Genomic DNA, 13,483 nt, shown 5'->3' with positions numbered 1-13,483 from the left:
CCATTTTTGTCTGTTTTCCAGTGTTTGAGAGCAAATGGTCAATTGTCATTTGCTCCCAGACATTGCCAGATTTTCTTTCCAATCACCCAGATTGGACAGATAATCTTTAAGTGTGTAGGGCCCTTAACTTCTGAGCAACTCAGAAACTGCACAAAACTTTTTTGTACCGGCCGGCTGCACATGCGATCGCACACCTGCAAAGCAAAAATACACTCCCCTGTGGGCGGTGAATATGTGCTTGCAGCAGTGCCAAAACCCCTAGCGATGGATCAGGTCTGAATTAGGCCCATAGTAACCACTGAAGTGGCTGTGCAGCGCTGTGCTCCCTTCAAGTCTCCCTGGTGTGTAGCTGCTCCTGTGATGTGGGGGGGCGGCTGCTGGTGTGTAGCTGCTCCTGTGATGTGGGGGGGCGGCTGCTGGTGTGTAGCTGCTCCTGTGATGAGGGGATGGGGGCGCTGGTGTGTAGCTGCTCCTGTGATGAGGGGGGGCGGCCGCTGGTGTGTAGCTGCTCCTGTGATGAGGGGATGAGGCCGCTGGTGTGTAGCTGCTCCTGTGATGAGGGGATGGGGGCGCTGGTGTGTAGCTGCTCCTGTGATGAGGGGATGAGGCCGCTGGTGTGTAGCTGCTCCTGTGATGAGGGGGGGGGGGGGCCGCTGGTGTGTAGCTGCTCCTGTGATGAGGGGGGGGGGGGCCGCTGGTGTGTAGCTGCTCCTGTGATGAGGGGATGAGGGCGCTGGTGTGTAGCTGCTCCTGTGATGAGGGGGGGGGGGGGCCGCTGGTGTGTAGCTGCTCCTGTGATGAGGGGGGGGGGGCCGCTGGTGTGTAGCTGCTCCTGTGATGAGGGGATGGGGGCGCTGGTGTGTAGCTGCTCCTGTGATGAGGGGATGAGGGCGCTGGTGTGTAGCTGCTCCTGTGATGAGGGGGGGCGCTGGTGTGTAGCTGCTCCTGTGATGAGGGGATGAGGGCGCTGGTGTGTAGCTGCTCCTGTGATGAGGGGATGAGGCCGCTGGTGTGTAGCTGCTCCTGTGATGAGGGGGGGCGCTGGTGTGTAGCTGCTCCTGTGATGAGGGGATGAGGGCGCTGGTGTGTAGCTGCTCCTGTGATGAGGGGGGGCCGGCCACTGGTGTGTAGCTGCTCCTGTGATGAGGGGGGGGCGCTGGTGTGTAGCTGCTCCTGTGATGAGGGGGGGCGCTGGTGTGTAGCTGCTCCTGTGATGAGGGGGGGGGCGCTGGTGTGTAGCTGCTCCTGTGATGAGGGGGGGGCGCTGGTGTGTAGCTGCTCCTGTGATGAGGGGGGGCGCTGGTGTGTAGCTGCTCCTGTGATGAGGGGGGGCGGCCGCTGGTGTGTAGCTGCTCCTGTGATGAGGGGGGGCGGCCGCTGGTGTGTAGCTGCTCCTGTGATGAGGGGGGGGGCGCTGGTGTGTAGCTGCTCCTGTGATGTCGGGGGGCCCGGCCGCTGGTGTGTAGCTGCTCCTGTGATGTCGGGGGGCCCGGCCGCTGGTGTGTAGCTGCTCCTGTGATGAGGGGATGGGGGCGCTGGTGTGTAGCTGCTCCTGTGATGAGGGGATGGGGGCGCTGGTGTGTAGCTGCTCCTGTGATGAGGGGGGGGGGGCCGCTGGTGTGTAGCTGCTCCTGTGATGAGGGGATGGGGGCGCTGGTGTGTAGCTGCTCCTGTGATGAGGGGGGGGCGGCTGCTGGTGTGTAGCTGCTCCTGTGATGAGGGGGGGGCGGCTGCTGGTGTGTAGCTGCTCCTGTGATGAGGGGGGGGGGCGCTGGTGTGTAGCTGCTCCTGTGATGAGGGGGGGGGGCCGCTGGTGTGTAGCTGCTCCTGTGATGAGGGGGGGGCGCTGGTGTGTAGCTGCTCCTGTGATGAGGGGATGGGGGCGCTGGTGTGTAGCTGCTCCTGTGATGAGGGGGGGGCGCTGGTGTGTAGCTGCTCCTGTGATGGGGGGCGGCTGCTGGTGTGTAGCTGCTCCTGTGATGAGGGGGGGGGGCGCTGGTGTGTAGCTGCTCCTGTGATGAGGGGGGGGGGCCGCTGGTGTGTAGCTGCTCCTGTGATGAGGGGGGGGCGCTGGTGTGTAGCTGCTCCTGTGATGAGGGGGGGGCGCTGGTGTGTAGCTGCTCCTGTGATGAGGGGATGGGGGCGCTGGTGTGTAGCTGCTCCTGTGATGAGGGGGGGGCGCTGGTGTGTAGCTGCTCCTGTGATGAGGGGATGGGGGCGCTGGTGTGTAGCTGCTCCTGTGATGAGGGGGGGGGCGCTGGTGTGTAGCTGCTCCTGTGATGAGGGGGGGGGCGCTGGTGTGTAGCTGCTCCTGTGATGAGGGGGGGGCGCTGGTGTGTAGCTGCTCCTGTGATGAGGGGGGGGGGCGCTGGTGTGTAGCTGCTCCTGTGATGAGGGGGGGGGCGCTGGTGTGTAGCTGCTCCTGTGATGAGGGGGGGCGCTGGTGTGTAGCTGCTCCTGTGATGAGGGGGGGGCCACTGGTGTGTAGCTGCTCCTGTGATGAGGGGGGGGGCGCTGGTGTGTAGCTGCTCCTGTGATGAGGGGGGGGGCGCTGGTGTGTAGCTGCTCCTGTGATGAGGGGGGGCGCTGGTGTGTAGCTGCTCCTGTGATGAGGGGGGCGCTGGTGTGTAGCTGCTCCTGTGATGAGGGGGGGGCGCTGGTGTGTAGCTGCTCCTGTGATGGGGGTGGGGGGGCCGCTGGTGTGTAGCTGCTCCTGTGATGAGGGGGGCGCTGGTGTGTAGCTGCTCCTGTGATGAGGGGGGGGCGCTGGTGTGTAGCTGCTCCTGTGATGAGGGGGGGCGCTGGTGTGTAGCTGCTCCTGTGATGAGGGGGGGCGGCCGCTGGTGTGTAGCTGCTCCTGTGATGAGGGGGGGGGCGCTGGTGTGTAGCTGCTCCTGTGATGAGGGGGGGGCGCTGGTGTGTAGCTGCTCCTGTGATGAGGGGGGGGGCGCTGGTGTGTAGCTGCTCCTGTGATGATGGGGGGGGCGCTGGTGTGTAGCTGCTCCTGTGATGAGGGGGGGGGCGCTGGTGTGTAGCTGCTCCTGTGATGAGGGGGGGGGCGCTGGTGTGTAGCTGCTCCTGTGGTGGGGGGGGCGGCTGCTGGTGTGTAGCTGCTCCTGTGATGGGGGGGGGCGCTGGTGTGTAGCTGCTCCTGTGATGAGGGGGGGGCGCTGGTGTGTAGCTGCTCCTGTGATGAGGGGGGGGGCGCTGGTGTGTAGCTGCTCCTGTGATGAGGGGGGGCGCTGGTGTGTAGCTGCTCCTGTGATGAGGGGCGGCGGCTGCTGGTGTGTAGCTGCTCCTGTGATGAGGGGGGGGCGCTGGTGTGTAGCTGCTCCTGTGATGTCGGGGGGCGCTGGTGTGTAGCTGCTCCTGTGATGAGGGGATGGGGGCGCTGGTGTGTAGCTGCTCCTGTGATGAGGGGGGGGCCGCTGGTTTGTAGCTGCTCCTGTGATGAGGGGGGGGGCGCTGGTGTGTAGCTGCTCCTGTGATGAGGGGGGGGCGCTGGTGTGTAGCTGCTCCTGTGATAAGGGGGGGCGGCCGCTGGTGTGTAGCTGCTCCTGTGATGAGGGGGGGGCGCTGGTGTGTAGCTGCTCCTGTGATAAGGGGGGGCGGCCGCTGGTGTGTAGCTGCTCCTGTGATGAGGGGGGGGCGCTGGTGTGTAGCTGCTCCTGTGATAAGGGGGGGCGGCCGCTGGTGTGTAGCTGCTCCTGTGATGAGGGGGGGGCGCTGGTGTGTAGCTGCTCCTGTGATGAGGGGGGGGCGCTGGTGTGTAGCTGCTCCTGTGATGAGGGGGGGGGGCGCTGGTGTGTAGCTGCTCCTGTGATGAGGGGGGGGGCGCTGGTGTGTAGCTGCTCCTGTGATGAGGGGGGGGGCGCTGGTGTGTAGCTGCTCCTGTGATGAGGGGGGGGCGCTGGTGTGTAGCTGCTCCTGTGATGAGGGGGGGCGCTGGTGTGTAGCTGCTCCTGTGATGAGGGGGGGGGGGGTCCGGCTGCTGGTGTGTAGCTGCTCCTGTGATGTGGGGGGGGCGGCTGCTGGTGTGTAGCTGCTCCTGTGATGAGGGGGGGGCGCTGGTGTGTAGCTGCTCCTGTGATGAGGGGGGGCGCTGGTGTGTAGCTGCTCCTGTGATGAGGGGGGGGGGGCGCTGGTGTGTAGCTGCTCCTGTGATGAGGGGGGGGGGGGGGCGCTGGTGTGTAGCTGCTCCTGTGATGAGGGGGGGGCGCTGGTGTGTAGCTGCTCCTGTGATGAGGGGGGGCCCGGCCACTGGTGTGTAGCTGCTCCTGTGATGAGGGGGGGCGCTGGTGTGTAGCTGCTCCTGTGATGAGGGGGGGCGCTGGTGTGTAGCTGCTCCTGTGATGAGGGGGGGGGGGGGGGTCCGGCCGCTGGTGTGTAGCTGCTCCTGTGATGAGGGGGGGCGCTGGTGTGTAGCTGCTCCTGTGACGAGGGGGGGGCGCTGGTGTGTAGCTGCTCCTGTGATGAGGGGATGGGGGCGCTGGTGTGTAGCTGCTCCTGTGATGAGGGGGGGGGGGCGCTGGTGTGTAGCTGCTCCTGTGATGAGGGGGGGGGCGCTGGTGTGTAGCTGCTCCTGTGATAAGGGGGGGCCCGGCCACTGGTGTGTAGCTGCTCCTGTGATGAGGGGGGGGCCCGGCCACTGGTGTGTAGCTGCTCCTGTGATGAGGGGGGGGCGCTGGTGTGTAGCTGCTCCTGTGATGAGGGGGGGGGCGCTGGTGTGTAGCTGCTCCTGTGATAAGGGGGGGGCAGCTGGTGTGTAGCTGCTCCTGTGATGAGGGGGGGCCCGGCCACTGGTGTGTAGCTGCTCCTGTGATGAGGGGGGGCCGCTGGTGTGTAGCTGCTCCTGTGATGAGGGGGGGGCGCTGGTGTGTAGCTGCTCCTGTGATGAGGGGGGGCCCGGCCACTGGTGTGTAGATGCTCCTGTGATGAGGGGGGGGGGCGCTGGTGTGTAGCTGCTCCTGTGATGAGGGGGGGGGGCGCTGGTGTGTAGCTGCTCCTGTGACGAGGGGGGGCGCTGGTGTGTAGCTGCTCCTGTGATGAGGGGGGGCGGCCGCTGGTGTGTAGCTGCTCCTGTGATGAGGGGATGGGGGCGCTGGTGTGTAGCTGCTCCTGTGATGGGGGGGGGCCCGGCCGCTGGTGTGTAGCTGCTCCTGTGATAGGGGGGGGCCCGGCCGCTGGTGTTTAGCTGCTCCTGTGATGTGGGGGGGGGGCGGCCGCTGGTGTGTAGCTGATCCTGTGATGGTGGGGGGGTCCGGCCGCTGGTGTGTAGCTGCTCCTGTGATGAGGGGGGGCGCTGGTGTGTAGCTGCTCCTGTGATGAGGGGGTGGGGCGGCTGCTGGTGTGTAGCTGCTCCTGTGATGAGGGGGGGGGGGCGCTGGTGTGTAGCTGCTCCTGTGATGAGGGGGGGCCGCTGGTGTGTAGCTGCTCCTGTGATGTCGGGGGGCCCGGCCGCTGGTGTGTAGCTGCTCCTGTGATGAGGGGATGGGGCCCGGCCGCTGGTGTGTAGCTGCTCCTGTGATGTCGGGGGGCCCGGCCGCTGGTGTGTAGCTGCTCCTGTGATGAGGGGGGGGAGCGCTGGTGTGTAGCTGCTCCTGTGATGTCGGGGGGCCCGGCCGCTGGTGTGTAGCTGCTCCTGTGATGTCGGGGGGCCCGGCCGCTGGTGTGTAGCTGCTCCTGTGATGTCGGGGGGCCCGGCCGCTGGTGTGTAGCTGCTCCTGTGATGTCGGGGGGCCCGGCCGCTGGTGTGTAGCTGCTCCTGTGATGTCGGGGGGCCCGGCCGCTGGTGTGTAGCTGCTCCTGTGATGAGGGGATGGGGCCCGGCCGCTGGTGTGTAGCTGCTCCTGTGATGAGGGGATGGGGCCCGGCCGCTGGTGTGTAGCTGCTCCTGTGATGTCGGGGGGCCCGGCCGCTGGTGTGTAGCTGCTCCTGTGATGAGGGGATGGGGGCGCTGGTGTGTAGCTGCTCCTGTGATGAGGGGATGGGGGCGCTGGTGTGTAGCTGCTCCTGTGATGAGGGGATGGGGGCGCTGGTGTGTAGCTGCTCCTGTGATGAGGGGATGGGGCCGCTGGTGTGTAGCTGCTCCTGTGATGTCGGGGGGCCCGGCCGCTGGTGTGTAGCTGCTCCTGTGATGAGGGGATGGGGCCGCTGGTGTGTAGCTGCTCCTGTGATGAGGGGGGCGCTGGTGTGTAGCTGCTCCTGTGATGAGGGGATGGGGCCGCTGGTGTGTAGCTGCTCCTGTGATGAGGGGATGGGGCCGCTGGTGTGTAGCTGCTCCTGTGATGAGGGGATGGGGGCGCTGGTGTGTAGCTGCTCCTGTGATGAGGGGGGGGGGGGGCGCTGGTGTGTAGCTGCTCCTGTGATGACGGGGGGGGGGGGGGTCCGGCTGCTGGTGTGTAGCTGCTCCTGTGAGAAGGGGGGGGCGGCCGCTGGTGTGTAGCTGCTCCTGTGATGAGGGGATGGGGGCGCTGGTGTGTAGCTGCTCCTGTGATGAGGGGGGGGCCGCTGGTGTGTAGTTGCTCCTGTGATGTCGGGGGGCCCGGCCGCTGGTGTGTAGTTGCTCCTGTGATGTCGGGGGGCCCGGCCGCTGGTGTGTAGCTGCTCCTGTGATGATGGGGGGGCCCGGCCGCTGGTGTGTAGCTGCTCCTGTGATGATGGGGGGGCCCGGCCGCTGGTGTGTAGCTGCTCCTGTGATGAGGGGATGGGGGCCCGGCCGCTGGTGTGTAGTTGCCCCTGTAGTAGAAATATTAGCACCTTTCCCTGGAATGGGTGAATGAATGTGGCAGTTCCTCCATAAATAACATCTTGATACATTTTGGCAGCGACCGGGCATACCTGGCATTTATGTTGGGATGTGAGTGTGCCCCAGTCACAGGTTTCGTGCTCTTCTGATAGTTATTTGTCAGGGGATTGTGTATTGAGTTTCAGTGGTCGTTTCCATTCCTGATATTTGGATCCTGCTTTGTGTTTTTTGTTCTCTCAGTCATCTCTCTCTCTCTCTCTCTCTCTCTCTCTCTCTCTCTCTCTCTCTCTCTCTCTCTCTCTCTCTCTCTCGCAGGCGAGAATCAGAAAGGAGGAATCACTCGCTGGCGCGTCACGCAGATATCCTCGCTGCGGTGGAGACCAGGCTGTCTTTGCTTAACATGACATTTATGAAATATGTGGACTCTAACCTCTGCTGCTTCATACCGGGAAAGGTAGGTATAACGCAGGCATGTGAGTGTGGACATAAGCTGTTATTTACCACCAAACTGGCATCCCTGTCATCCTCCGTATTCATCTGCCTTTATGCCGCTCAGAGACCCGCGAGTCTAGATCACGTTCTGATGTGACCAGACGTAATGCAGGATCTGCCGTCATCAGACGATGCTGCGGTTTACAGCTCTTGAGCAAGCGCTTAGTTCTCTGTGAAAAGACGCAACGGGAAGAGTCCGCCCAGTGACAGGGGCTCGTTGTGTGCGGATTCCGCGTTACTAGTGCGGCGTATCTGCACCTTCCACACCCCACTATGGAATCTGTTCTCGTTTCCGTACGCAACAGATCCTCATAGCGCAAAACGTATTGCTGTAATAATGAGACCCTAACGCAGCGCAGGTTCCTCTTCTTCTGATAGGCTGCGCCAATGAGCTATGGAGGTAATTATTGGGGCGTGGTTAGGTAAATAGTACAGGGGCCTGGTGTTCTGTTGCATCTACTAATCCCTGTTCTGGCAGATTTAGCCACGTTTCATGCAGCCCATTACATACACTCCTTCAGGTTTCCATACTCTAGGCATTATTCCTCTTTAGTGCGAAGGAAATAATTAGACATTTTAGCATGAATTTGTCCTTTTGCTAATAGATCTTTACATCCCATTAACACACTAAAACAGGCGCTCAATGATACATCGCCCCAATGCTTGGAGAGTGAACAGCGACAAGTTGATGGCGCCCGTGTGGGTTTGGCAGCTTTCGTGGTAACAGATTCTGCAGCTGGTAGTTGGAAGCCTGATGCTCATTAAACTGTTGAAATGGGTGTATAGGCACGATGGTCACTTTCCTCCAGTCTCCACTAGGTGTCAGTGTAGGATGCTTCATTACCCCAGTGCCTAGCCTGTCTGCACTTTATACCTTTTATATGGCATTATAAGATTATGACTTGGTTTTGCAAATCTGATTTTTATTAATATATATATTTCTCTAACGTCCTAGTGGATGCTGGGAACTCCGTAAGGACCATGGGGAAAAGCGGGCTCCGAAGGAGGCTGGGCACTCTAGAAAGATTTAGGACTACCTGGTGTGCACTGGCTCCTCCCACTATGACCCTCCTCCAAGCCTCAGTTAGATTTCGTGCCCGGCCGAGGTTGGATGCACACTAGGGGCTCTCCTGAGCCCTTAGATAGAAAGTATAATTTTAGGTTTTTTATTTTCAGTGAGACCTGCTTGGCAACAGGCTCACTGCAGCGAGGGACTAAGGGGAGAAGAAGCGAACTCGCCTGCTTGCAGCCTGATTGGGCTTCTTAGGCTACTGGACACCATTAGCTCCAGAGGGATCGACCGCAGGCCCAGTCCTTGGTGTTCGGTCCCGGAGCCGCGCCGCCGTCCCCCTTACAGAGCCAGAAGCAAGAAGAGGTCCGGAAAATCGGCGGCAGAAGACATCAGTCTTCACCAAGGTAGCGCACAGCACTGCAGCTGTGCGCCATTGCTCCTCATGCACACTTCACACTCCGGTCACTGAGGGTGCAGGGCGCTTGGGGGGGGGGGGGGGGGGGCGCCCTGAGCTGCAATAAAAACACCTTGGCTGGCAAAAATACCACAATATATAGCCCTAGAGGCTATATATGTGGTAAATTCCCCTGCCAGAATCCAGAAAAAAGCGGGAGAATAGGCCGCGGAAAAGGGGCGGAGCTATCTTCCTCAGACACACTGGCGCCATTTCTCCTTCACAGATCCGCTGGAAGGAAGCTCCCTGGCTCTCCCCTGCAGTCTACACTTCAGAACAGGGTAAAAACAGAGAGGGGGGGCACTAAATTTGGGCGCAATACATATATAATATAAAAAGCAGCTATAGGGGACATAACTTAGTTAGTCCCTGCATTATATAGCGCTCTGGTGTGTGCTGGCATACTCTCACTCTGTCCCCCCAAAGGGCTTTTGTGGGTCCTGTCCTCATTCGGAGCATTCCTTGTGTGTGTGCGGTGTGTCGGTACGGCTGTGTCGACATGTTTGATGAGGATAATGATGTGGAGGCGGAGCAGATGCCTTTAGAAGGGATGTCACCCCCTGCGGGGCAGACACCTGAGTGGATGGGCTTATGGAAAGTAATGAGTGCACGTATAGACTCCTTATATAAGAAAATCGACGACATGCCAAATGTGGGACAGCCGACTTCTCAGCTCGTGCCTGCCGCCCAGGCGTCGCATGGGTCGTCAGGGGCTCTAAAACGCCCGCTACCTCAAGCAGACCCAGATGTCGACACGGATACTGACACCAGTGTCGACGACGATGAGTCAAACCTGATGCCCACTAAGGCCATTCACTGTATGATTGAGGCAATGAAAGAGGTGTTAAACATTTCTGATATAACTACTGGTACCACTAAAAAGGGTATTATGTTTGGAGAGAAAAAACTACCGGTAGTTTTTCCCCCATCAGATGAATTAAATGAAGTGTGTGAAGAAGCGTGGGTTTTCCCTGATAAAAAATTGGTAATTCCTGAGAAGGTACTAATGGCGTTCCCTTTCCCGCCAGAGGATAGGTCACGTTGGGAAACACCCCCTAGAGTGGATAAAGCGCTCACACGTTTGTCTAAAAAGGTGGCACTACCGTCTCCGGAGTCCGCCGCATGACGGTGGGGCTCCACAGGCGGAGCCAGGTACGGTGGGGGGCCGCCTCAAGAATTTCAGCGATCAGTGGGCTCGCTCACAGGTGGATCCCTGGATCCTTCAAATAGTATCTCAGGGGTACAAACTGGAATTCGAGGCGTCTCCACCCCACCGGTTCCTAAAATCTGCCTTGCCGATTGCTCCCTCAGACAGGGAGGCGGTGATAGCGGCAATTCACAAGCTGTATTCCCAGCAGGTGATAGTCAAGGTGCCCCTACTTCAACAAGGCCGGGGTTACTATTCCACACTATTTGTGGTACCGAAACCGGACGGTTCGGTGAGACCCATTTTAAATTTGAAATCCTTGAACACATACATAAAAAAATTCAAGTTCAAGATGGAATCGCTCAAGGCTGTTATTGCGAGCCTGGACGAGGGGGATTACATGGTATCCCTGGACATCAAGGATGCTTACTTGCATGTCCCCATTTACCATCCTCACCAGAAGTACCTCAGATTTGTGGTACAGGATTGCCATTACCAATTCCAGACGCTGCCGTTTGGACTGTCCACGGCACCGAGGGTATTTACCAAGGTGATGGCGGAAATGATGATACTCCTTCGAAAAAAGGGAGTTTTAATTATCCCGTACTTGGACGATCTCCTAATAAAAGCGAGGTCCAAGGAACAGTTGTTGGTGGGAGTAGCACTATCTCAGGAGGTGCTGCACCAGCACGGCTGGATTCTGAATATCCCAAAGTCACAGCTGGTCCCCACGACACGTCTAATGTTCCTGGGTATGATTCTGGATACAGTCCAGAAAAAAGTGTTTCTCCCGGAGGAGAAAGCCAGGGAGTTGTCATCTCTAGTCAGAGACCTCCTGAAACCAAAACAGGTATCAGTGCATCGCTGCACGCGGGTCCTGGGAAAGATGGTAGCTTCTTACGAAGCAATTCCCTTCGGCAGGTTCCATGCCAGAATCTTTCAGTGGGACCTGTTGGACCAGTGGTCCGGATCACATCTTCAGATGCATCGCTTGATAACCCTGTCTCCAAGAACCAGGGTGTCTCTACTGTGGTGGCTGCAGAGTGCTCATCTTCTGGAGGGCCGCAGGTTCGGCATACAGGACTGGGTCCTGGTGACCACGGATGCCAGCCTTCGAGGCTGGGGGGGGGGCAGTCACACAGGGAAGAAACTTCCAAGGACTATGGTCGAGTCAGGAGACTTCCCTTCACATAAATATTCTGGAACTAAGGGCCATTTACAATGCCCTAAGTCAAGCAAAATCACTGCTCCTACACCAGCCGGTGCTGATCCAGTCAGACAACATCACGGCTGTCGCCCATGTGAATCGACAGGGCGGCACAAGAAGCAGGATGGCGATGGCGGAAGCCACAAGAATTCTCCGATGGGCGGAGAATCATGTACTAGCACTGTCAGCAGTGTTCATTCCGGAAGTGGACAACTGGGAAGCAGACTTCCTCAGCAGCCACGACCTCCACCCGGGAGAGTGGGGACTTCATCCAGAAGTCTTCCAGATGCTGGTAAACCGTTGGGAAAAACCACAGGTGGACATGATGGCGTCCCGCCTCAACAAAAAGTTAAAAAGATATTGCGCCAGGTCAAAGGACCCTCAGGCGATAGCTGTGGACGCTCTAGTGACACCGTGGGTGTACCAGTCGGTTTATGTGTTCCCTCTTCTGCCTCTCATACCAAAGGTATTGAGAATAATAAGAAAGCGAGGAGTAAACACCATTCTCGTGGTTCCGGATTGGCCAAGACGAGCGTGGTACCCGGAACTTCAAGAGATGCTCTCAGAGGACCCGTGGCCTCTACCGCTCAGACAGGACCTGCTACAACAGGGGCCCTGTCTGTTCCAAGACTTACCGCGGCTGCGTTTGACGGCATGGCGGTTGAACACCGGATCCTAAAGGAAAAGGGTATTCCGGAAGAAGTCATTCCTACGCTTATTAAGGCCAGGAAAGATGTTACGGCAAAGCATTATCACCGCATATGGCGGAAATATGTTGCATGGTGCGAGGCCAAAAAGGCCCCAACAGAGGAATTTCAACTAGGTCGATTTCTGCATTTCCTGCAAGCAGGAGTGAATATGGGCCTAAAACTAGGCTCCATTAAAGTACAGATCTCGGCTCTGTCGATTTTCTTTCAAAAAGAACTAGCTTCAGTACCTGAAGTTCAGACATTTGTGAAAGGAGTGCTGCATATTCAGCCCCCATTTGTGCCTCCTGTGGCACCTTGGGATCTCAACGTGATGTTGAGCTTCTTAAAATCACATTGGTTTGAGCCACTAAAAACCGTGGATCTGAAATATCTCACGTGGAAAGTGGTCATGTTATTGGCCTTGGCTTCAGCCAGGCGAGTGTCAGAATTGGCGGCTTTATCATGTAAAAGCCCTTATCTGATTTTCCATATGGATAGGGCAGAATTGAGGACTCGTCCCCAGTTTCTCCCTAAGGTGGTGTCAGCGTTTCACCTGAACCAGCCTATTGTGGTGCCTGCGGCTACTAGGGATTTGGAGGACTCCAAGTTGCTAGACGTTGTCAGGGCCCTGAAAATATGTTTCCAGGACGGCTGGAGTCAGAAAATCTGACTCGCTGTTTATCCTGTATGCACCCAACAAGCTGGGTGCTCCTGCTTCTAAGCAGACTATTGCTCGTTGGATTTGTAGTACAATTCAGCTTGCACATTCAGTGGCAGGCATGCCACAGCCAAAATCTGTAAAAGCCCATTCCACAAGGAAGGTGGGCTCATCTTGGGCGGCTGCCCGAGGGGTCTCGGCTTTACAACTTTGCAGAGCAGCTACTTGGTCAGGGGAGAACACATTTGCAAAATTCTACAAATTTGATACCCTGGCTGAGGAGGACCTGGAGTTCTCTCATTCGGTGCTACAGAGTCATCCGCACTCTCCTGCCCGTTTGGGAGCTTTGGTATAATCCCCATGGTCCTTTACGGAGTTCCCAGCATCCACTAGGACGTCAGAGAAAATAAGAATTTACTCACCGGTATTTCTATTTCTCGTAGTCCGTAGTGGATGCTGGGCGCCCATCCCAAGTGCGGTTTGTCTGCAATACTTGTAAATAGTTATTGTTAACTAAAGGGTTATTGTTGAGCCATCTGTTGAGAGGCTCAGTTGTTTTTCATACTGTCAAACTGGATATAGTATCACAGGTTGTACGGTGTGATTGGTGTGGCTGGTATGAGTCTTACCCGGGATTCAAAATCCTTCCTTATTGTGTACGCTCGTCCGGGCACAGTGTCCTAACTGAGGCTTGGAGGAGGGTCATAGTGGGAGGAGCCAGTGCACACCAGGTAGTCCTAAATCTTTCTAGAGTGCCCAGCCTCCTTCGGAGCCGCTATTCCCCATGGTCCTTACGGAGTTCCCAGCATCCACTACGGACTACGAGAAATAGAATTACCGGTGAGTAAATTCTTATTTTTTTTAAACATTCTTAGTTTAACATTGAAAATATATAAATGAAAATACCATACGTTTGCAGGCAATTTATTTAAAAACTGCCCTGTATTGATTTATACAAAATCTTTTCCATGGCAGCCCTTTGACCTAGACCAGTGATGGGGATCCTTTGGCACTCCAGCTGTTGTTGAACTACACATCCCAGCATGCCCTGCTACCTTTCTGCTATTTGGCCAACA

General features: G+C 57.8%; 1 protein-coding gene across 1 annotated transcript in view; it reads left to right on the top strand.

Moving 5' to 3' along the window:
- The window catches only part of FBXO28 (F-box protein 28), a 65,510-nt gene that overhangs the window by 36,593 nt on the left and 15,434 nt on the right, over positions 1-13,483 (top strand). The window contains exon 3 of the mRNA XM_063919010.1: positions 7,064-7,202. Coding sequence (XP_063775080.1) covers positions 7,064-7,202 — 139 coding nt within the window. The remainder of the gene's footprint in view (positions 1-7,063; positions 7,203-13,483) is intronic.

The sequence above is a fragment of the Pseudophryne corroboree genome, chromosome 4, assembly GCF_028390025.1.
Source record: "Pseudophryne corroboree isolate aPseCor3 chromosome 4, aPseCor3.hap2, whole genome shotgun sequence".
Lineage (NCBI taxonomy): Eukaryota > Metazoa > Chordata > Amphibia > Anura > Myobatrachidae > Pseudophryne > Pseudophryne corroboree.
This window is presented reverse-complemented; position numbering and strand designations above follow the sequence as displayed.